At 46.5% G+C, this 25,199-nt stretch overlaps 1 protein-coding gene across 2 annotated transcripts in view; it reads right to left on the minus strand.

The window, feature by feature from the left end:
• Positions 1-17,396: 17,396 nt before the first annotated feature.
• Positions 17,397-25,199, minus strand: part of KAT6A (lysine acetyltransferase 6A) — a 68,185-nt gene continuing 60,382 nt past the window's right edge. Inside the window, exons 16-17 of one of the 2 annotated variants that reach the window (XM_088455869.1) lie at positions 23,462-23,738; positions 17,397-22,968 (exon numbers count right to left, since the gene is read on the minus strand). In XM_088455869.1, coding sequence (XP_088311995.1) covers positions 20,444-22,968; positions 23,462-23,738 — 2,802 coding nt within the window. In that variant the 3' untranslated portion in view covers positions 17,397-20,443. Of the gene's footprint in view, positions 22,969-23,461; positions 23,742-25,199 lie in introns of both variants that reach the window. The other variant, XM_088455868.1, reaches the window with a different exon arrangement.

Genomic DNA, 25,199 nt, shown 5'->3' on the forward strand with positions numbered 1-25,199 from the left:
CTACTGACATCACTAGTGATGTCAGTAGTGGATTTCCTGCTCTATTAGAGCAGGGAGTCCACTCGGGCTTGCGGCAGCCAAGACCGTACCCCAGGGTCTCGAAGCAAGCCGGATGGTCGCGATAATCGCGACCGTCTCCAGCTCGCACAAGCACAGCTTTGCGAGCAGCCTGGAGACAAAAAATTTAAATACGCCCACAGACCCTGCAAGGTGCCTGCGGAAGCGAGCGGGTCTGGATCAGGGCCAGAGTTTGAAGTTAAGACTAATAATAATAAGTATGATCCTGCACTGGCTACAAGAGCTGGTGGTAGGGTAGATGGAAGTGTGTGTGTAGGGGTGTGCGAGGGTCAGGGCTATAGGGTTCATTGTATTGTTAGTAAAATGGACACTTATGACCTTAGCCGCTCATATCAGCATTATGTTAATTACTTTTCCAATATTTTATCTAAATCACACAATTACCATACATATAAGGGGCGCTGAACTCTATATTCGCTTACCAAAAAATTTAGGCTTGGGCCGGCCCTGCACGGCGCACAGTTTGGGAAGCACTGATATAGATAATCCTTAGCATTACCATTTTTTTTTCTTTCACCTTTACGATTGTTCTTTTTGGCATTTTAAATATGGCCCAGTCTTAATTTTTTCCAAATTATTACATTTTAGTCACAAAGCATCACGTATTTTTCATGACCTAAAAAAACAAAACAAATCTAGTGACTTATTATCTGAAATGTGTGTAAACCCAATGAATGCCATATTTAGACATAAATTACATTTAATATCAAGAAAGTATTGAAGTCTGAATCTGCGATAAGAACCATGTCTGCATATTGTACCTGTATATCTAGATTTTATATGTCAACATTTTCACGATGTCAAAATATCAACAGGGTCAAAATGTTGACATTCAAAACATGGTTAAACTATTGTATGCGTAGTTTCCTAACAGTCAAAATAAAGCCATGGTTAAAACGTGGGACATTAAGAATAACTGTATAGGCGGGTTGGGTACGGGATGTCGGTGCTCAGGATCCCGGTAGTCAAAATCTTGACGCCGACATCCCGACAGGGTTAGGAAACAGACACCTGTCAGTAGGTATCCTAACCCTGCACCTAACTCTAACCCTCACTCCCCAGTGCCTAAACCTAACTTCCCTTCGGGATGCCGGAAGTCGCGATGCCAGCGCCAGGATTCTGACAAGTACCGGAATTCTAAGTGCCGGCATCCCATGTGCCAGGATATTGACAGAAACCCATATAGGCCCATCTAGATTACTGTATAGGCATATCTAGATTTTGAATGTCAACATATTAACCACATCAAAACGTAGACAGTCAAAATGTTGTAATTTAAAGTATAGGTAACTGCAGGTCTACATGTTTTCTTGTGACTTATTCATCAAAACTATGAACGGGTTTAGTGCTAATATGATACGGTTGCAGCAATTAATTTTTGGTGCGCACATAATGGGTGTGCAGCTAGTCAGTGCAAAGTTCTCTAGTGGGAGGAGGGTTACACTGACTTTTATTATGTGACAATTAGGGAAATCTGACTGTATGGGTGACATGATAGGAGGACTGTTTGCAGAGCCGTAAATAGACATTTTGGTGCCCCCCCCCCCCCCCCCCAATTACGGATTGTGATAAATACTGTATACCCATAAATATGGACTTATCGCATTAGATCCCACTAGAGGTATGGGAAATGTGATCAGCATTCAAAAGGGATACAAATTTTAGGGCATGGATTTTTTCTAGAAAAAGCTCCTCCAAAACCCCGGTTTATAAAATGAAAAGATACTTAAATAAGGTAAAAAAAGTTTGTGAAAACATCCATTTTAACAACATTTTAGTAAAATAATGATTAATAGGCCCCATACACTCAGTCAATCACTAATTTTATAATATATATACACACACACACACACACACACACACAGTATATAAATATTTATGCGAGTCCCCTATTTAGACCAAGGCTCCCATTTATTCTATTTTTATTAATTTTATTATTTAATCTAAGGGTGGGCTTGAGGGTGGGGGCATTTGGATTACCGGAAATCTCAGTGGGGATCCTGATTCCAGAGTGAAACAGCCGCTGTCTGCAGTGCTGCTGTGTTACTAATTTATTCACTGGTGTGCTCAGGCACACAGCAGTCTCCAGTTGTGATACGACCACCTATGTGCGGCAGTATCACAGCCTTCTTTTACTAAGTTTTGTCCTACAGGGCTTCCGTAGCCCTGCAGGACATTCAGTCACAGATGACGATGATGCGACCACATCAAACACTGGATGTTACTGTAGAGGAGGCGTCCAGGACACTAGGTGACTGTGTGACCCGGGAGGCACATGGCACCGTGCCACCGGGTCCAGAGCGCAGGAAGTGCGCCTAGTGCGGGAGCCGGAGCCGTTAGACACAGCTGACGCTGAAACAGGCAGCCAGCAGTGCTACAGTGAAGGAACCGGGTGCACGATATACACAGCAGCGGGCGGCCTGAAAAATAGAAATTGCGTCGTTGGATAGCCGAGTCCACCCCAGAGCACACTGCGCTGTGCGGTGGCACCAGCCGCAACGCCCTAGTTACGGCCCCGACTGTTTGCGCATGCGCTGTGCTTTTCCTTAGTAGGTATTCTGTGGCCCTCCAGCTGCTATGGAACTACACATGCCAGCATGCTCTGCCAGTTTTCACCGTGCCCTAATAGCAAATCTGTGGCAGGGCATGCTGCCATATGTAATTCCACAGCAGAAGAAGGGCCACAGGTTGCCTACCCCTATCCTATACCTATCTTGATATGACCGACAATGCAGCTGTGACAGGATCTCACGTGCTTTGCTTTTCCCTCAGTGGGACACTATAATGCTCATTTATACGCCATGAATGGTCAGCGTTATTTCATGTGTGTTGACATTTTGACTAGATCTCCATTTTTGTAGTCAACATCTCTTTTTTGCAGTGTTGACAGTTTGACTGTTTACATTTTAACGGTTGACCATGTCAACCTTTTGTTGGTCTACATTTTGACCACGTCTACTTTCTGATTGTCTAGTTTTTCATTATTGACATTTTGACTACACCCCTTGGCAAGTATAGTACAAAAAATGAGATACGATAAGAACTGGTTCTCTCTATTTCTGCGAAGTCCATAGGGTCCACAGGAGACCTTGGTGTATAGGCGATGGCTCTGCCATCGGGCACCACAGTTAAATTTCTGCCTCCCAGGATGCATCATGGGCCCTCTCCTATACCCCGCTCCCAGGCCAAGGCACCTTCAGTTACGCAACAAGCCGGAGGAGAAACAGAAAGAGAGCGCAACAGTCTGAAACACACAAGGATCACATACTCACACAGAATGAGACTGAAAACCAGTGACCAGAACATAACCTAACTAAAACACAGAGGCGTCATGGTGGGAGTCCTGTGGACTTCGTTGAAATAGAGATAACCAAGGTAAGTTCTTACCAATCTCTTATTTTCAACTGCAGGGTTCATAGGGCTCCACAGGAGACCTTGGGGAAGTCCCAAAGCAGTCCCTTCAAGGGTGAGGACGCTCCTGTGCAGAAAGGAGAATCCGCCGCCCAAAGGAAGCATCCTGAGAGGAAAAGGTGTCAAATGCATAATGCCGCACAAAAGTATGGACAGGACCACATGGCTGCCTTACAAAGCTGGACAGCTGACCACGAAGGACCCACAGACCGAGTAGAATGAGCCTGAACAGAGGGCGGTGCTGGAAGACCCTCATAAGCATATGCCTCTGAAATCGTCAAAGAAATCCACCGAGCCAAAGTCTGCTTGGTGGCTGGCCAACCCTTATTGTGGAACCCATAAAGAACGAACAAAGAGTCCGACTTCTGAATGGAGCTGGTACGGTCCACATATATCCTGAGAGCCCGTGCCACATCCAATGAAGCCTCACCTGCTGAGAGGTCAGGGGAATTAAAGGCCGGTACTATAATTTTCTCATTAATTTATAAACTAGAAACCACCTTGGGAACGAACCCAGGGCGAGTCCGAAGTACCGTCCTATCCTGGTCAAAGATCAGAAATGGAGGGCGACAGGAGAGAGCTCTCAAACGGACACCCTCCTAGCGGACGCAATATCCAGAAGGAATAGTCTTAGCCAAAAGCCATTTAAAATCCACTGTGCCCAGGGGTTCAAATGGAGGTCCTTGGAGAACCCTCAGGACCACAGCCAGATCCCAAGGAGCCACTGGAGGGACGAAGGGAGGCTGGATACGAAGTACACCTTGTATAAAGGTGCAGACATCGGGAAGAGGAGCAATCCTGCGCCTGAACCAAACAGAAAGGGCAGAAACATGCACCTTCAGCGTAGCCAGGCAGAAATCAAGGTCCAAACCTGCCTGCAAAAAAAGCAACACTCTGGATATCCGGAAAACCTGGGGTTCATAACGCTTAGGCCGACACCAATCAAAATAGGTATGCCGTACCCTATGGTAAATCCTGGCCAAAGCCAGCTTCCGTGCTCTGAGCATGGTGTTGATCACAGAGCTAGAAAAACCTTTTGATCTTAGGAGGGATGTCTCAAGAGCCACGCCGTCAAAGACAGACAACCCAGGTCCGGGTAAAGGCAAGGACCTTGAGACAACAGGTCCGGACGTTGAGGTAACAGCAACAGAGTGTCGATGGAAAGACACTGAAGATCCGAGTACCAGTGACGCCTGGGCCAAGCCGGAGCCACTAGTAGGATCGTGCTGCCTTCTTTGAATTTCCGAAGAACTCGAGGAAGCAGAGAGAACTGAGGAAATAGGTAAGCGAACTGGAAGGTCCACCTGACCGACAGAGCATCTACCAGAAGAGCCTCGGTGTCTCTTGTTCTGGACCCGAACATCGGCAGCTTGCGATTGTGATGAGATGCCATGAGGTCTATCTCTGGAAGACCCCACTTGTCCACTAAAAGCTGAAATACTTCCTGGTGAAGAAACCACTGCCCTGGATGCACATCATGATGGCTGAGGAAGTCTGCTTCCCAGTTTAGTACTCCTGTTATGAACACCGCCGATATGGCTGGAAGATTGCCTTCCGCCCATGCTAGAATGTGAGACACTTCTTACAGTGCTGCTCGACTTCGAGTTCCTCCTTGACGGTTGATGTAAGCCACAGTCGTGGCGTTGTCAGACTGTACCTGCACGGCTTTTCCGTGTAGTAGGAGTCTGGCTTGTTGTAGAGCCTTGAAGACCGCCTGAAGTTCCATATGTTTATTGGGAGGGCGGACTCCTCCTGTGTCCACCTTCCCTGGAAGAAGTGTGGACCTATCACTGCACTCCAAACGCAGAGAAAGGCGTCCGCCATCAAAGGACCCAGTCTGGAATCCAGATGGGACGCCCCTTGGTGAGGTGATCCGTCTGAAGCCACCAGGCCAGAGAAAGACGCACAGCTGGGGAGAGCACCAGTGTTTGCAGCCAAATCCGATGAGAAAAACCGTCCCACCTGGAGAGGATCAGAGTCTGCAGAGGCCGGGAATTAAACTGGGCATACTCCACCATGTCGAACGTCGACACCATGGAGCCCAGCAACTGCATTGCTGAGTGAACTGAAACTCGGCGACTGCGCAAGCATTTGTGTACCCGCGTCTGCAAGGTGGAGATCTTGTCCCTGGTCAGAAAGATCCTCTGCTGCCGAGAATCCAACTGCGCTCCAAGATGGAGCATCCTCTGTGAGGGAGTCAGGGAGGACTTCTTCCAATTAACCACCCATGAGACTGCAGTACCAAGATTGTCAGTTGGAGATGGTGGAGAAGCACCTCTGGAGACCTGGCTAGGAGCAGAAGGTCGTCCAGGTAAGGTAACAGGCGGACTCCTTGCGTCCGCAGATGGGCCGCCATTACCACCATAACTTTGGTAAACACCCTTGGTGCCGTAGACAGGCCAAACGGCAGTGCCTGAAACTGGTAGTGTTGTTGGACCACCACGAACCTGAGGAACTTCTGGTGAGTTGAAGCAATCGGGATATGCAGGTATGCGTCCCGAATATCCAGGGAACCCCAGGTTCCATAGCCAGGATAATAGACCGCAGAGTTTCCATTTTGAACCAAGGGACTCTGAAAAATCTGTTCAGGTCCTTGAAGTTGAGTATAGGCCGGTAAGAACGGTTTGGTTTTGGAACCAGAAAGAGATTGGAATAATAGCCCGTTCAACCTCTGAGGATCCGGAACTATGACTCCCACCTGGAGCATAGAGCATTTAACTTTCTGGAGTTCCAAGGCCTTGTCCTGGTGTGCCCGAAGGCCCGTAGTGAAAAACCGATAAGGAGGTCTGCTGCGGAAGGAGGGCGTACCCGTGAGAGACCACTTCCCTTACCCAAGTGTCTGTGGTGGTCTGGCACCAGCACTGGGTGAACTGAAGAAGTCGGCCCCCCACCTTGGGATCCCCCAAAGGGAGGCCCGCCCTGTCAGGCTTATCGTCAGACTTGGCCGCCGGACATCTGGTGCTCCAAGCCTGTTTAATAGGCTTTGCAACCTTCTTGGTTCCTGCAGGCCTAGGGAATTACTGGATTTTAGACTTTCCTTGAGTACGATAGGTCAGAAAGGATGAGGTCCCAGATCCCGAAGAAACCCGGGGCTGAGGGGAGACAAGCAGACTTCGCAGCTGCCAACGTATCCACAATCTTGTCTAAATCTGGACCAAACAAGACCTTTCCATTGAAGGGTAAACATTATTATTATTATCATCATTTATTTATATGGCGCCACAAGTGTTCCGCAGCGCCTTACAAAGTACATAAACAAATTGTAGATAAGTGACTTACAGAATACAATACAATACAGGACATGGATAATATATATTGCTACAGTAGCGACCATATCACCCAGATACGCAACAGAGCATAAGCAACCAAGTGTTAGGTGCCCTAGTGGTGAGTAAGAAGTAAATTACACTATAGTAAGGAGAAGCACAAGAGGGTAGATGGCCCTGCTTGTGAGAGCTTACATTCTAAAAAGGTGGGGAAGACAAACTGGGTTGACACAGATGGGGTAGATGTGGACGAAGGAGCATGTAGTAAGGAGTTAGAATGATAGCTGGAAGGCTTTGATGAAGTAGTGGGTCTTAAGAGCCCGTTTGAAGGATCGCAAACAGGTGGAGAGTCTGATGGGGAGTGGGAGAGAGTTCCAGAGGTGGGGAGCAGTGCGTGTAAAATTTTGGGGGCGGGAGTGGGAGGAAGTAATCAGCTGGCATGAAAGGCGGCGTGCATTAGTTGAACGAAGAGGGCGGAGAGGAGCGTGAAGGGAGATGAGATCAGAGATGTATATGGGAGAAGATTGGGTGAGGGCTTTGTGAGCGAGCGTGAGAACCTTAAATTGGGTTCTAAAAGGGAAGGGGAGCCAGTGGAGGGCTAGTAGGAGAGGGGAAGCAGATGTAGAGCATTTGGAGAGGAAGATAAGCCGTGCAGCAGCATTAAGGATAGACTGGAGAGGAGAGAGATGGGATTTGGGGAGGCCAGATAGGAGTAGGTTACAATAGTCTAATCTGGAGATGACCAGTGAGTGTATGAGTGTTTTAGTAGCATCCTGGGTGAGATAGGGTCTGATCTTAGAAATATTTTTGAGATGGAAACGACAGGACTGTGAAAGGTTCTGGATATGTGGTTTGAAGGAGAGGGATGAGTCCAGGATAACTCCAAGACAGCGCACCTTGGGACTAGATGAGATAGTTATCCCATCAATTGATAAAGAAATAGTGGGAAGGGAGGTGATGTGGGAGGGTGGGAAGACGATCAGCTCTGTTTTAGACATTAAGTTTAAGAAATCGCTGGGACATCCAGGAAGAGATAGCAGAGAGACAGTTAGAGATAAGAGTCAGAAGAGAGGGGGAGAGATCAGGGGAGGAAAGGTAGATTTGAGTATCATCAGCATAGAGATAATGGAGGTCAAAAGAGCTGATGAGTTCACCTAGAGAGGAAGTATAGAGGGAGAATAGGAGAGGTCCAAGAACAGAACCTTGGGGAACACCTACTGTAAGAGACTGTGGGGGGGGAAGAGGAGTCATGAGAGGAAACTGAGAAAGATCGGTCAGAGAGGTAGGACGACAGCCAGGAGAGGGCAGTTTCATGTAGACCAAGGGAGTGAAGGATATTCAGCAGGAGAGGGTGGTCCACAGTGTCAAAAGCAGCAGAGAGATCAAGGAGAATGAGAAAAGAGTAGTGGCCTTGGGATTTGGCAGCAAGGAGGTTATTGCTGACTTTTGTGAGGGCAGTTTCAGTGTAGTGGAGAGAACGGAAGCCAGACTGAAAAGGGTCAAGGAGGGAGTGGGGAGGAAAGAAAAGTGGTAAGGCGGTTGTAGACAATCCGCTCAAGGAGTTTGGAGGCAAAAGGGAGGAGAGAGATGGGTTGGTAGTTATAAAGTAGGTTAGGATCAAGGGTAGATTTTTTAAGAATGGGGGAGACAAGGGCATGCTTGAATGCAGAAGGAACAGTGCCTGATGAGAGGGAGAGGTTAATGAGGTGGGCAAGATGGGAGCAGGCAGAGAGAGAGAGGAAGCGAAGGAGGCGGGAGGGGATGGGATCAAGGAGGGAGGTGGAAGGGGGAGAGGACCGGATGAGGGCCATGACTTCCTCTCCAGATACAGGGGGAAAAATGTTGAGTTGGTAAAGTTGATGGGGACGGGTGATTTGGGAAAGGAGGAGGTGGAGAGCTGGGGGACTGGTTGGATATGATGTCCTGACATATGGAATCAATTTTAGATGTAAAGTAGGTAGCAAAGTCAAGGGCAGTGAGCAAAGAGGGGAGACGAGGAGGGGGTGGGCGAAGGAGGGAGTTGAAAGTGGTGAAGAGACGCTGGGGATTAGAGGACTGAGAGGAGATGAGGTTCTTAAAGTATGACTGTTTAGAGAGGGAGAGCGCAGCACTATAGGATGAGAGCATAAATTTGAAATGGAGAAAATCTGCCTTAGAGCGTGATCTTCTCCACCGTCACTTGGCAGTACGAGAACAGTTTTGCAGGTATCTGGTGCATTTGGAATGCCAGGGTTGAGGAGTAGATCTGCGAGTGTGAGTAGTGATCGCTGAAGCGACAGAGTTCAGAGCAGAAGTAAGGGAGGCGTTGTATAGGGAAGTGGCTTGTTCAGGGCAGGAGGGAGGGGGAGAGGGAGGGGGAGGGGGAGAGGGAGAGGGAGAGAGAGAGAGATATATATATATATATATATATATATATATATATGAGTCAAGCAGGGAAGAAAAGGAACCTGTGTCAATAGCATCAATGTTACGCTTAGTAATGGAGGCTTTTGGAGGTAGAGGAGGGGAAGGAGAGAGGGACAGGTTAAAAGAGAGAAGGTGATGGTCAGAAAGTGGGAATGGGGAATTGAGGTGGTCAGAAATATCACAACGGTGAGTGAAGACCAGATCAAGCACATGGCCATTCACATGGGAGGGTGAGGAGGTCCATTGGGATAGACCAAGTGACGATGTGAGGGAGGAGTTTGGAGGCAGAGGATTCTGTGGGGATATCAATTGGAATATTGAAGTCACCTAGGATAATGGAGGGAAGGGTCTGAGGAGAGAAAGTGAGGGAGCCAGGAAGCAAAGTTGTCAAGGAACTTGGAGGGAGGGCCAGGGGGATGGTAAATGACAGCTACTCGGAGGTGTACTGGGTGGAAGAGGCGTATAGCATGGACTTCAAATGAAGAGAATGTGAGGGATGGTTCAGAGGGAATGGGTTGGTATGAGTAACCAGGGGATAGGAGGACCCCAACACCACCAGCATGGCGACCCCCAGGTCGTGGGGTGTGGGAAAAGGTGAGGCCCCCAGAGGAAAGAGCTGCAGAAGTGGTGTCAGAGGGTAAAATCCAGGTTTCAGTAATGGCTAGGAGATTCAGGGAGTTGGAGATGAAAAGGTCATGGGTTGGGACCAGTTTATTACAGACTGACCTGGCATTCCAGAGGGGACAGGATAGAGGGACAGAGTTTGTTGGAGAGATTTGAATGAGATTATCAGGTTTGCAGTAGCGTGGGGGTGAGATTAATTTGGGGGACCGAGCTGAATAGAGTGTAGCGATGATGCGGACTCCAGTGCTAGAAGGGGAGCCAGTAGAAGGTGGGCAGGAAGGGAAATTAATGATGTGGGGGTCTAGTGACCTGGAGAGGGGAGTGGGACGAGGGATTAGCAGTGAGGTTGTAGGACCCCTGTGGAGTATAAGAGAATGAAAGTGGAGTAATGGGAGAAGATGAGGAGGAAGGTAAACAGAGGAGAGGAGATAAGGGGAAGAGGAAATGGAAGAGACAAGGGGGAAAGGATAAAGGTGGAAGCAAGGGACAGAAAAAAAAAGATTAGGTAGACACAGTGAGGGTGGTAGTTGAAGAAAACATGGTAATAGTAAGGATGATGTAAATAGGGGAAAAAAAGTTAAAAGTAGGAATGAAGACAGAATGTAGGAGAAAGCAGATTTCCAGAAACGCAAGTATGGTACAGTGTGGGAAAAGTGTCTGTACTGCAAAAGTTTTTATTATTGAGTATGAAAAAGTAGAGATTTGGTGGGAGCGGAAGTTAATAAAATAGACAGTGGTAGGAGCCAGATGATATAAGACTTAGAAAAAGAGCTAAAGGTAAAAGTACATTATTATAGCGGTAAACTGATATGACACAGATAAGTATGCATTAGGATTATGTGTAAAGCACAGAGCCGCACAAATAGTAGCAAGGGAGGCACCAGGTTTTTGTAGCTACCAAATAGGGAGTTCAATAATGAAAGTCCTGGTTATATAGTCCTCAGGATCTTGCAGTATGGAGAATGTGAACTCACAATTGTTCATCCCACTTTGTCCAATTAATGGTGAGGTTGTTGTTTGTTTGTAGTTTGGTGGGTTTCCTTCTGTTTCACTTCTGTTTAACGCTGATATAACGCCAATTAATCGATTTAAAAAGAAGTCAGCACTTTTAAAATAGGGCACACCAGCCAAGGCTATCCAGCCTTCTAATGAACCTTACATAGGATGCCTGGCATGTGAAACCACTAATTTCTAACTACCCCCAAAACACTCCCACTATTATTGCAAGCAATTACCTTAAACCAACAAATAGCACATACCATTAAGCTAACATCTGGGTCTATATACCTAGAATCGATCTAAGAAAACACAAACTTAAAACTTTATTCTAAACCATCAAATACAGATATTATGCAGTGATAAACTACTTAATTTAACATTACATCGAAGTTAATTGTTCAAAGCAGTAGTCCTTTACCTAGTACAGCTCTGGCAGGGACATACAATTATAATGCAGCAAGAATATGCTGAGAGCAGTAGTCCTTTACCTAGTACAGCTCTGGCAGGGACATACAATTATAATGCAGCAAGAATATGCTGGGAGCAGTAGTCCTTTACCTGCAGGTTACAGGAGACAGAAGGATGCGTCAATTCACAACCAATTGCCGCTGAAGATATTATTCATAACGCTGATATAACGCCAATTAATCGATTTAAAAAGAAGTCAGCACTTTTAAAATAGGGCACATTCCAACCCTTTCTTAGACTCTGCGTCTGCCCTCCAAGACCGCAGCCGAAACAGCCGCAGCTGAAGTTAGGAGGCTAACATCCAAAGCAGCCTCATTAACATATGTGGCTGAATCCCTGGGATAACCTACCAGTTCAATCTGCTCACTGGTAGCCTCCAAAAAAGTAAGGACGCTTCCAGAGAGTTCGCCCATCGTTCCATGGCCCTGGCCACCCAGCATATAGCTGGCCTGGAAGCCCCTCCTGAAAGAGAATAAATGGACTTTAAACATACCTCCACCTTTCTATCCGTAACATCCTTTAAGGATGACATGGACGGCATAGGTAGAGTCGCACTTTTTACCAGGCGTGTAATGTGAGAATCCACCTGAGGAGAAGTTTCCCATTTAGAGAAATAATTATCTTCAAATGGATAAGCATAAGTCAACCTCTTTTGAGGCTGAAACCTTTTGCCCGGAGATTTCCTAGCCTCCTCTAAATGCTCCACCAATTGATCCGACAGAGGAAAAACTGTAGCAGTACTTTTAACCTCCTTGAAATAGGCATATCTAGATTTGGCGGCCGGGGGGGTCCTCATCCCCGATTTCCATGGCCACACGCACCGCACGTATAAGGCAGTGTACATAGATTCCCCACTTAGGCTCAGTATCCCTCTGAGGGGGCTCAGAGTCCGATAAGTCATGTACCTCCCCATCGTCCGACGTCACATCATCATCCTCAAAGTGTTGACTGAGACGACAATAGATTTTTCTTAGGAGGTCGCAGAGGAGATTCACTTTGCAACATCTCCGTCAGGTTTTGCACCGTAGCGGAGAAAGAGTTAACCGACAAAGGCTCTGGCGACACCAGAGATGGTGACGGTTGTGTAGCCACTACCACCTGCCTGGATACACCCTGCACAGGCGATGGAGCTACAGCCTGCTGCAGCAATCCCATATGAGGGTACACTGGGGGAGCTGACAAACATCCTACAAGGGCATTTAAAGCTTGTGCGAAGCAAGCCCAGGGAGGCTCCTGCGCAGCACTAATGCCAGCAGACGGACCTGCCAACGCAGAACAGGCAGTACACAATGCTCCAATAATAATCTCCTCCTCTCCCAATCCTGCCCTGTATCTTGAGCAGGACGGGAGCATCAACTTGTCCGGATTCACTCCCCGACATAGTCAACGACTGTATGTGACCCACAACACAGGTTGTATATTTAACCCTGTGAAGTGCACTTCCACCCTGACAGTACTGGCACCGTGAGGGCTGTAATAAGAAAAGTACAGGGATAGTAAAAATGGCTGACAGAAGAAAAATAATTAGTCAGACAGCGCTAGCATAAGTCACACACAATGCAATACCTGCACTACCAAAGCACCACACTCAACTACACAGACCTAAAGTCTGGTAGGAAACAGTGCTACATATGTTGACCTGCTTGGAGAGGTATGTAGGGGGACCCAGGCTCCGCACCTGAAGAGACCAGCGTTGTGTGCCTTAAAAAGGCCGCCGGAGCTCAGAGGAGGAAGGCCTGTAGGAGGAGAGCTGCACCAGACCGCAGTGGAAAGGCGCCTAAAGCAGCGGGGGAGGATCCGGCTGTGCTGTACAGGGAAGGCTTCCTCCCCTGGCATGCAATTAACTCCCGGGACGCCAGCACTTACTTGAAAATGACGGCACGCTGTCCCTGGTGGTCCAGTGGTAGCGCAGGTTCAGTGCCTGGCTCCACTGAACAGCCGTCCCCAGGGAGCCCCCTACCCTGAGGACAAACACCGGACTGTGTATCAGCAGGCACCTACCGCAGACACCCGCTGCTTACCTCAAGTCCCTGTGCGATCTGGCCACAGTCCAGGGACCCTCCGTGATACTCGTATCGGTATCGGGGTCTCGGCACCGGAGGGGTGTCAGCAAGGACGTCCGCTGGACAGTCGGTGCTGACCGCTCATCTTGTCTTCTGGGGCTGTTTGCGCAGCCCCCTTGCAGTGACCCAACTTCGGCCTGGGCACCTACGAAACTGAAGGTGCCTTGGCCTGGGGGCGGGGTATAGGAGGGGGCCCATGATGCATCCTGGGAGGTAGAAATTTAACTATGTGGTGAACGACGCAGAGCCATCGCCTATACTCCAAGGTCTCCTGTGGAGCCCTATGGACCCTGCAATTGAAATAAAGCAAATAAATTGCTGATATAAGACATGTTACACAAAATGATTGTAATTTTTCACATGCATAAATATACACCAGCCCATATTTACAGTAGAAGACAAGACTACTGACCCCATGATCTTCAATGTTTATAGAAATAATCTGTATTTTAAGATTCCCATCCAAGGTTAATGAAAGAGTAACCTGATCTATGTCCAATTTGGCCAGACACTATTAGGCCTATATAATGCATTGCATGCTGCTGTGCACACCCAAACCGTCCGCTCTCTATCACATGACTGCGCTAGCTGCCAACCATGTCCGACAATTAACCCTAAACCTCTGTTGATCAGAATCTCTGGTTCTCTCAGCCACCCTCACACAGTGATCTGTGGATAATTTGATCTGTAATGACCAACCCTGTAGCATGTACCACAACCTGTAGGAACCTGGACAGACAGACACAACCAACACACTACAGATAGGAGCATACAGAGTGCACAAAGTATTTATTGTTATTACATAATTTTATCTGAATAAAGTGTGTAGATGAAAACGTATTGACCTGTGTGAGTAGAGGGCGAGATTTGTAGCTTATACTGCAAGCTATTGCCTAACGCGCTGCATATTAACTTGCACACCACAACAGCAAAGCAGAACGATCCATAACTTGCTCTTTGATTTCTTGCCAGCTTTTTATTCAGGTTCTGGCTCAGCCATTTCTTAGGATATTTATAGCAGCTGATCAGTCACAGAGGGGGAGAGGAGGCATGCACACACTCTGCAGCCCTTCACCCTTGCATCAAACCTCACTGTACACGTAAAGGACACAGCAGCCTACATCAAAGCAGCCCACTGTGATCTTTACTATTGTCATTTGTTCTCAGCATTTTCTTTTGCTCTGCCTAGTTGGAGAGCAATCAATACACCTTAGAGGATGGGATATAAATATTTATGTCGGCAAGTGAGAGGCGTAGGACCTGACCGCCTAAACGTGCAACATAAAGCTGTGGTTTTCATACATGTTTCCTTGTAGACATCCACCAGCCAACATTACATTATCACAAGGTCTGTCCAAAAGGTAAGTCACCAGTTCAGCTATCTATGGTCTATTAAGGGTGAGGAGCCCCTTGCATGGTGTCCTTCCTCCAAATTGTCTTGAACTGATTCAGCTGAGGGCAAGAATACTTAATAGTAGGTGATATTACGAACAGTCAGATCTATTTAAGACAAGATATTAACGGGCAGAAAATGCTTAATGTTAAAAATGAGGGTCTGGGGATTGGTTACCCTCCCAAGGACTCTGCCTATTCTCAGACAAGCAGAGCGGCAGACTAACATTACCCAGGCCCTTCCCCAATTATTTGCTATGGTGGCCCTATTGCCGCCACACCCACTGCAGAGAATGCCACAGTGGTTTTATTTAACGACCATGCACCAAAATTGTACATGACTAAGCTGTGTAATGATTATTTAACCTTCACTCCTATGGAGAGGATGAATTATTACCGAGATACTGTTCAGTGAAGGACATGACTGCCATGTTACTCTGCAGGCACAAATTATGTGAATGGGTGGATTTACAGAAAAGCTCAGTGAGGTCACAGAATCTCAGCACTGCAATTTCAGCTTTTTGTCCTGTATATTATCCTCAGGAGGAAGGGTTCAGCTGTTTGTAGTGGAGTAGGTGTGGCAATATCCAATGATTACAGTCATTGACCACTCACCCAAGATGGAGCCCTAATGAGGCACCGTATACCTTGACGCAGGTAAGAACAGATGCCGAGTGAAGAGATAAAGGGGACGGAAGCTATCCTCCATCAAACTTACAAATCATACACTTGACTATACACTAAACTACCTCCAATGTCCGTAAAGCGAGGTATACAGACCAGCACACATCACTTTACTGGAGACCTCAATCTACCAATGCCTACCTTCTGTGCTGCAATCAAGACTTAAAAAGACATGGCTTGTATTGCAGCCCAAAGGATGCACATACATACGCCCTGTAATTGGCTCAGTCCAGTAAAAACTGAAAATTCCAGTTCCTCCCAACCTCCGAAGCATAGGGTTTACACACCTCTTGGTATTCCCACACTGCCACCATCTGGGTACCAGACTAGGCTTCCCTCAGAAAGTATGTGCTGGCTGAGCTACTGGGAGGTATACAGTATACTTGGTGTACGGGACTAGAACATTTTCTCCTTGGGGTCCTTGCCGACTTGCCTCCACTATGGTCCAAGATCCCAATATGAAGCAACCAGAGAGGACGATGGGCAGATGTGACCTGGGTGAGAATGATTTGTGGTCTGTGCATTGAGCTATGCTAGTACTAGAAAAATGTAGATGAGATAGCAGCATCGTTGCAAATAAAAGTGCTGACAAAGATTAAGACCCTCCTTTGGAGTAAACTTGGGGGACACGGCTACAAAGGATACTAATCCCTTGGTTCAGAGCTTAAGGAGAAAGAAAAAACCCAAAACGATGCGGACTGTTACTTTCGGTCCTGGCTACACTCTTCACGCCAGGAAGCAACATTACAAAAGCCTCCAGATGCTGTGCAGAGCCTAGCTGTTCTGTCGCTTGTAGTGCAAAACCCCTGCGGTGCCATCCCGCCACAGACTGTCTTCAGGAGCAGTGGTCAGCCTGTGCAGATGTCTGCAGAGGCCTGACACCTGCATAGAAACACATTTGTCACCTACGTGCAAGTCAGGTTGTAAATGGAATAAGTGAGTCATGGGAAGAGACATTCATCCTTAGATCTCATTGGGTCTGTGTTGGGTGTGATAAAAACTACCATTTTTTTTTTTTCCCTAACGGATATTTGGAAAAATGAAGGAAAACTGGAGCACAGGAACAATGCACTGTAATCAGGAGTCCAGATTCTACCAGTAATAATTCTAAAGTTTGCAAATTGAATGCAACCATTCGTTTGGTTGCCAAGGCGTACTGTACACTTCCTGTGCACCAGCTGTAATAGATATCTGGGTCATCCTCAATTCCATACACTGACCACACAACCTTTGCAAGTCCTTGACATCTTATGACATTGGATATTTTATCCCAATGCACATTGCTGTACAGGACACACGAGGACAGGGAAACGGACATAGGGCCTGATTCAGAGCCGATCGCTAGATGCGGTCGCTCGCTCCCAGCGTATGCAAATCCGGCTAAGTGACGGCATGGAAGCCGACCAGACGGCAAAGCATAAGCACGCCCACTGTGTCTTGGCGTGCGATCACTTTGTGTATGTAGACGCCCATTAGCGCACGTCATCTCCAGGAAGTGTCTACACCCATCGGTACATCAAGGACCATTGGAAGCGAACGCAGCGCTTGTGGTTGCCTCTACCCTACCGCAAACACTTCAGTGTAAAACACAACCAAGTGACGTAAACAATGACGCCTCCATGCTAATTAGGCACACCCATAAACCGCCGTTAAGACGCCTAGACAGGCCTGTGTTCGCAGCACCACTCCCCCGTTCACAAGCACCTTCCCATTACCACCCACAAACGGCTCATTCTGTCACTCAAAGTGTGTACTACGAGCGCACGATTTATGATCGCAGTGACTGGCTTGCGCACGCGCATTGCCACTTATACGCATGCGCAGACGGGCGACTATCGGCCACAGCGAGCGTCCGCAGCTTAGCAAACGTATCTGAATCAGGCCCATAGGTGCAATATCATTACAATGCTCTTAGTTAGCATGAAGACCTGACCCCTGTAGACTAATCACATCCAATGCAATAATCCAGGTTATTTATAAACAATAAAAACGCATTACAAGCACATTTCCAAAATGTCTCAACATAATTTATTTTTTTTTTACGTTAAAATGTACAGTTTTTTTCTGAAAGCACTTACTAGAAAGGAGAGGGAAATGGGAACTTGGGGTGAAAGTATTATTACATACAAACCAGACGGGGGCCAAGTAGAGCCCCACAACGTCAAGAAAAGGCCGGAGGAAAGGAAGTTAAAAAAACAAAATAAAATATTAATAATAAAATTACAATATGAGGCAGGAGAATAAAACCATTTAGAAATAGCCATTATTAAAACCCTAGAAATGTACCGGAGGGAAGAGATGTGAGTTTGTATACATATTATATGGACACAGTTTTCCCTTAACCACTAGTTAGCAAGGAGTCAGTGTCAATAAATAGCTGGCAGTCTGAGAAACTGAGAGTGGCTGCAATGTTTGTCATATGACAGCTAATTACATTGTGTGTGAAGGTACAGAAGTAGATGCCTCAGGGCAAACCTCTGGAAACTGGAGCTACTGTTTGCCACACGTATGTTAGTTTTATACAGTCACCGTGATCTGACTACGTTACGCTGACATCTGCCTATCCACCTGAGGGTGTTGGGCTAGGACCTTGGGGAAAGGTATAAACATTTGTTGGTGTACAGACAACTCCCAGCTGACTTGTGCTATGAAAAGTGACCCACTCTCCACCCTGCATGTGGCCCTGACTGAGTCTGCACCAGAATAAGCATCAAAGTCCAATTAGGTCCTATGTAGCAGACAAATTGAACAATGGGCCTGAGCAGCTGTCACATCTGGCATAATCTCTCACACAGGTCGATAGCTGTGATAATCATGTCTGAGAACCAGAAGAATATATTTTGGGTCACAAGCTGTTCGCCCATGTCAATTTTCCCACGCTGGTTATTAGAAGGCAGCACCTGTGGTCTGCATTATACATACTGTAGGAAGCAGATTATTCCTCGGCACACAACACATTTGCTTATAACGTTACATCATAAACCAGACTAGATTTTGCAATTCTAAAAATCACGATTTTCTAGCGTGATCCTTTGTGCGAGTCTTTTATAAAAGTTCTAATTCTATAATACCTGCAACCATTCTTAATTCCATGTATGTATACATGTCCCTCATTGTGTGAGTGTATAAACGTATGCTTTCAACCATAAAACAGATTTAATGTACAGTGGATAGTCACATCTCTCTCTCTCCGCCATCCTATCACACCTGCCAGTGTAACGTTTGATAACAGTTTAAACAGATCTATTGGTTTTCACAAAGGCAAAGAACAGGACATTGGTATAAGTATGGCAATTGGTCTATGTATTCTTACATAATCAGAACCGGACACATCTATATAAGACAACATGGCAAGTGTGGAAGAGGATGTAAGAAACATGGAGGGAGGAAGAGTTGGATAGGAGCATTGGTGATGAGGGAATATTAAATATCTGTACAGAGGCACTGGTCTTGTGAGGGAGTGGGTTACATTTACCCAGCCACTGTCATTTTGTACATCTGCCTCAGTGGGCACACGAAGTGGCAGGCACACATTATTGCTATGACAAGGCGTTCATCAACACCAGTGTCAAAAGCATCAACATACTATATAGTAACAAGTATTTCCCTTTAAACACTATGCGGGAAATGTGGCAAAGGGGCTAAAACCCTAGCCTGCCCTCCATGGATCTGAACATATCAGGTGGAGAGTGACAATATATATTATAATATATATACACAATAGGGTCTCTAATCTAAATATTTAGACAAAATAAAATTTAACAATATTAAAAAAACAAAACTAAAAAAAACAAAACAAATAAAAGAGTTGCTGCCATTTTACAATTCCGATTAATAGGTTTATCTGAACGTAGTGATAAAATTCCACCCCGATGCACAAGTTGAAGTATGCACAAACTTATATGATGCACAGTGGGGGGACTGTCATATGCCCAACTCAATGATACCCATCGGTCAAGGACCCATCATCCTCTGGTGGCCAGGGCTCTGAGCACAGATTAAGGGGGACAAATGCAATACTCATCAAGCTGCACAGACAATAATATGAACATCAATTTGATGACATATACAAACTCTTCCTATACACATCCCTTACATCCGCGGCAATAAGTGCTTATTATTAGGGTAAAAGAAAGAGAATCAGCCTGTAGGGTGCACAACAGAGGAGCATTAAGTTGGGGTGGAAGGTCTGTGTGTAAGATATACATGCTATGCTATAGAACAAAGCAAAATACCAGACCACAATGAATTGCAGATGATGTAGAATGTGTGTGACAGAAGTTGCAGTCAATGCTTTACGCTATATACCATAGAGTGTACTTAAGCCAGCTAGGCTCACCTCCACAGGGAAGGAGAGCTTCCTGGGCAACTGTTGGAAACAGGATATTCTATATTTCAGTCATGATGCTTAATGCTCCTCTGCACCCCATCAGAATGTTTTACAAGTTTTTCTCCCTTCGAACCTCATCTTAGAGATTGAAAATGATGAGCAAAAGAAAAGAGATAGCGGACGCACAGTTAAAGTATACAGTTGTCGCCGGCTCCGAGGAAGCCCGCGACGGAATAAGGCTACAGGGTTACATTTTTTTTTTTGTCTTTGCAATTATTTTTCTTTTAAACTTGAATTCTAAAAACAAGATTTGTCATTTTCCTATTTCCGTGCGATTATCCGCTAAAACCGTTTGAATCTGCTATTTTTTTTCTTTTTTTTTTGTCATTATATTAAAAAAAAAAAAAAATTAAGGGAGAGGGGGGAAAAAAATAATTCCACCGACACTTTTTTCATATAAACTGGAGAGTGAAAGAGAAAAATGGAGAAAAAGAAAAAAATATTTTTCTACAGAAAAAGAGAACAGAAAACCCCACAAAATTATATTTTTGTAAGGGGAAAAAATAAAATAACAATAAAAAAACCCATAATATTAAATCTACAGCAAAGGGATAAAAGGTAGAGGGAATAAAAGTCCTGTCAGTATAAAAGGCCGTATTTATAGTCTGCAAGAGAAAATGAAGGGCAGGAGGGTAACTCTTGGGGTGACACCGGTACCTCCCTCATCTCCTCATATAGGGCGAGTTGAGAGTTTGTTTGGGGACAGCAGGGGAATTCATATAGGAGTGATGTGGAGGAGGTGTGTACATCATATTTCCATGGGGGTTCGGCTGCATAGGTTGTTGGGTATAGGCTTGGGCACCCATCATGCCCATGCCAACCTGCATGGGGTACTGTGTTGTCTGGTTCATATAGGCTGCGTTGCTATGATAGGAGCTGTTGACCATAGGCTGTGACATGCGGTACCCGCCCATGGCATTGAGTGAGTTCATGGTGTTGACATTGTACGGTGAGGTGGGCATAAGATTGACACCCATGTTCATGCTTCGCTGGACGGCGAGTGCCCGGGTGGTAGGCTGCATACCTGGCGTGCTGCGCCCATACATCTGCTGCTGGTGAGGGGAGGGAGCAGCGGGCAGTGGTGCAGATTTGGAGCGGATGGAGATATGCGCCTTGGCAGACATCTGACTTTGAATACGCTGGCTATGTGAAATGCCAAGGTTGCCTGCTGACATGTTACACTGGAGTAGGTTCATTGCAGGAGGTGGGGTCATGGTGGCTTGTGCTTGGGGTGCCCCCGCCAAAGGATGAGAAGAAGTGAGCTGGGACAGGCCTGTGTTAGAAAGGGACACACTGTTTGCATAGGAGGTGACGGCCTGCGCATGGCTATAAGGCATAGGATGAGTGTCCATGATCGTGTTGGTAAGCTGCTGCAACTTTGCCAGGCTAAAGGTAGCTGAGGGCTGGGAGTAGCCACCAGCCCCAAAATCCCCTGGGTATATGCTGAGATTGCTGCTATTACTCTGGTCTGGTATCTCCATGATCATTGGCGAGGGGCCAAAGCTGTTGTTCATACTGCATTGGGACATTGAGGGCTGCTGCTGGGGGGGAGGCTGTGGTTGGTGTGGGGGTAATGGAGGTGGTGGAGGAGGCGGCGGTGGTGGCTGGTTGTTGCTAGGAGGACGTTCTGAGGCACAACTGTGTGGTGATTTGATGCTACAAGCCTGGGTGGTTTGCAGCATGCTTGCCATTCCAGCCATTTGTTGACTCACAGCGCACCCATTCTGTGCCATGCTGGCAGAGGAAGGCAAACCCCCAGCTCCATTGTTATTTCCACCACTGGCATAGGAGCAGCTGCTTTGTGAGGAAATGCTTCCACCCCCCATGCTGGAGTCATAACTGCTGGGATTTTCATAGTTTTCGGTCGTGCTCTCAATACTGCCCAAGTCACTAAACCCACTATCAACCACTTGCTGTGAATGGTCCGACACAGAGGGCACATCCATCATTGGACTGGTCGTTTCCAGGTTCTGCATAGAAGGAGCAGATAGGGAACCTGCATCTGGACTAATCTGAGGGTACCCACCAGTTCCACTACTCTCCAGGGCTGGAGGAATGCTGGGACTGTTAGCTGACCGCACTGACTGGCTGGGGTGCGAGTGAACAGAAGATATCGGGCTGTCATGGGCTGAAGGATGGCATTCGTCTGACAAACCCAGCTGTGGGTCCTCCTCTGCCTGTGTAAAACTCTGCAAAGTCTGGCAGGCCGTTAGAGTCTCATCCTCACAATCCCCATAGGTGCCATCGTCCCGCTCACTTCCTTCTTCCTGTGTTAATGATTGCACTGCCTGCACGGTCTCTAAATCTAGCTCTGTGTGCGGGATTTCTTCTTCCCCATCCTCCTCGTCCTCCTCCTCCTCTTCTTCTTCTTCTTCTTTAGGTTCTTCATCTACCTTTTCTGAGCTGTCTTCTTCCTCTTCTAGGCATGAAGGTTGATCAGTCCCCTCAATTGCTTCCTGCTCACCCTCTACCTTCTCTTCCTCTTCACTACTACCCACACAAGGCTTCTGTAGTTCAGAGTCCTCTGGGACAGGGACCTGTTCCAATTCTTCCCCTTCATCAGCCTCCTTTGCTCCTTCATCTTCATCATCTGCATCGTGGTCTTCCTGTTGGTTAGATACTGCCACTGCTACCTCCTTCTCATCCAGCACTCTCTCTTCCTCTTCCTCCTCCTCTGGTTCTCTTTCCTCAGCGACAGGTTGGGGCTCCTCGCCCGTCTCTCTCTGTTGTTCCGGAGATGTAGAACGATTTTCAGCTTCCCGGGAAGAACCTTCACTACTGCTGGTGCTGCTACTGCTGCTCTCAGATGGGGATGCTGGCTGCACAGTAGCGATTACAGGCTCATCTTCTTCATTAGCTTTCTCAGTCACTGCTTGTGCCTCCTCCTCTTCTTGTTCCTTTACCTCAGGGACTTTATCTTCTGAAGGAGGTTCTTCTTCTGCTCGTATTCTAGGTTTGCGTCCAGGCCTGGAGGGAAGCGGAGGTGTAACAGCTGGTGCTGGAGGTGGATTCCTATTGAGCTTGAATCCTGGTTTACGTCCAGGCCGTTTCTTCCAGTGGAGGGGCTTCCTGCTTTTACCCTTAGGCCAACCTTTCTTCTTTACGGGGGCTGGAGTAGTGGGATCAGACAAGACGTTTGTTTTCTCTGGAGTTCGCAGGTTGGAGACAGGTGGTTGTCCCGATGACCCTGAAATGATATACAGGAACCCATGAAGTGAGGCCACATGAAATGTCAGCTAAAACAGGACATATTTGCATAGGGCCTGATTCAGAGTTGTACGCAAACTCGATTGTTAGCGGATTGTGCATGTACTGAATGAGTCCTGCACTATCGTGCGCTGTGTCCCCAGGTCGCAGCATGATTAACATGGTGCAGCCATTTGGGGGGCCTGGACGGGCTGGCACTGCACGAGTTTGCAGAAAAAGTGAGCCGTTTGCTGGAAGTGCCGAAGCCAGTGTCTGCGTCTCCTGGCGCAGACTAACTGACCTTGCAGCGGGCAGGAGGTGGCCATTCTGAGTAAAGCTTGGGCTTACTCAGATGAATGATGCGGCAGGAGGAGTCTTCTTCCTTCAGACGCCTCCTGCAGGCATTCGCATATATTTGCACAGTAGTTGCGTCCCAAAGCTACAACTCCGAATCAGACCCATAGTATTATTACTATTGTTTACTACAGTCTAACCTTGCAGTTGCTCGCTGTTTAATCTCCTTCTGCTTAGTGGACGACTACGTCTTAGCAGGGTGTGTGGGGTGAGGTAGGGGAAGTAGCCTGGTGGGAATGGGCCGCCACGGCCGTTGCCATCCTCTTCAGGCTCTAGCCTTGGCATCGGACGTTCTGCATCAGAGTCATCAAATGGTTCATCTAAAACTTGGGTGGTCTCAGATATGGTTTCTGTCACCACGCTGCTATTGTGATGGTGCTTGCGTCTTCTCACACGTCGCCTTCGATGAGGTCCTGGCTTCTGGGACAATAAGGACAGAAATGCTCAGAATAAATGTTAACACTTCAGATATTTGCAAGTTACTTGAAAAGCTTCAGCAATCAAACTGTAGCTATGATCAGTTACACTCCGCTTACTGGATACTGCAAAGCTGCCAACACAAACCAAGGCTCGCATCAGTGCTACTAGCGAGACGAAACAAGTGCATGGCGCAACCTCTCAGGGACCACACTGTCGCCCTTGCCAGACCTTCAACCTGACACCATCCAACTGTGACCTTTGAAGGGAGATCAATAACACTGCACAACAATGAAAATTTTTCCGATGTGAAAATAGTTACTTCTACTTGATTTCAGCATGCAAAGAATGAATATGACATTTACAACTCTCAGTCAGCTCTGAGTTCCGAGATATAGCCCATTGATGACGATGTAGGGGTATTCCTAGTGAAGTGGGCAGAATGGAGAGAATCTTACCAGCAATCTGCGTTCTGCGCAGAGGGGGCGGGGCCTAATGACCCAATTAAATGAATCAGTTATTTGTCCCCTCCCCTATTCAAATATATGTGATTCACGGGATTACCCACACAAGATAACTGTGGTGCACTGAGTGACAAGCATAGTGAGCGATTCCACCAAGACATTTCAGCAATGGAACAACGGTATCAGGGTAGGTGAATCACTACTGTTGGACAGTGACAAGAGATGCCCCAAAGAGGAGTACAAGCGACAAGCAAAGAGGAAGCACCCCCATGAATAGGCCACTATATTAGATAGTACTTTCGTATGCTGTATGTTTGTTTCGTTTTGTGTTCTTATTTGTGATTGATAGAAAATAAATAACAGTTTTAATTCAATAAAGAAAATATCAGATTTAAAAATAGCTTTTCACTATGACTATATTACTAATGTACACAGTATAGTGCAAGTAGTGTAGCTCAAAAAATAGAGCTAGTAAAAACATTCTGAAATCATTTGTTTTTCTTGACCCCAAGTTAGTAAAGTATGACTATTTTTAGAAAGGAAACAAATGAAAAGTATTACATTTGCTGTACAGTGTAATTGGACATTGCCCTTTTCTGTATTGTGCGCCATGAAATACAAAATGGAGCTTTGGATTTCCTAATTTTCAAGCTCCTAACACAATATACTAAAAGCAAAGAAATAATACAGAAGGGCTTTGCTGTGACTATTATAAAGTACAGCGGAAAATGCTGCCACTATATAAAGATTAATAAATCATATATGAACAGGTAAAAGCAATCTACTATAGCATACATTGCAGATATAGGACAGTTTATTAATCCAGGTCAGTCTGTCTATCCCTGACCACATTGCAATATACCGCACAGCTATAAAGCAGACCTGGGTAAAAACTAAAAAGGTATCTCTGTCCTCCTTCAAGCAGAAAATCACCAATATTTTTGTTTTACCACATTAAGAAAACAATGCTCCAAGTATGCCGAGCAAGCTAAAGGCC

Source organism: Taudactylus pleione, unplaced genomic scaffold (genome assembly GCF_031769625.1).
Source record: "Taudactylus pleione unplaced genomic scaffold, aTauple2 ptg000676l, whole genome shotgun sequence".
NCBI lineage: Eukaryota > Metazoa > Chordata > Amphibia > Anura > Myobatrachidae > Taudactylus > Taudactylus pleione.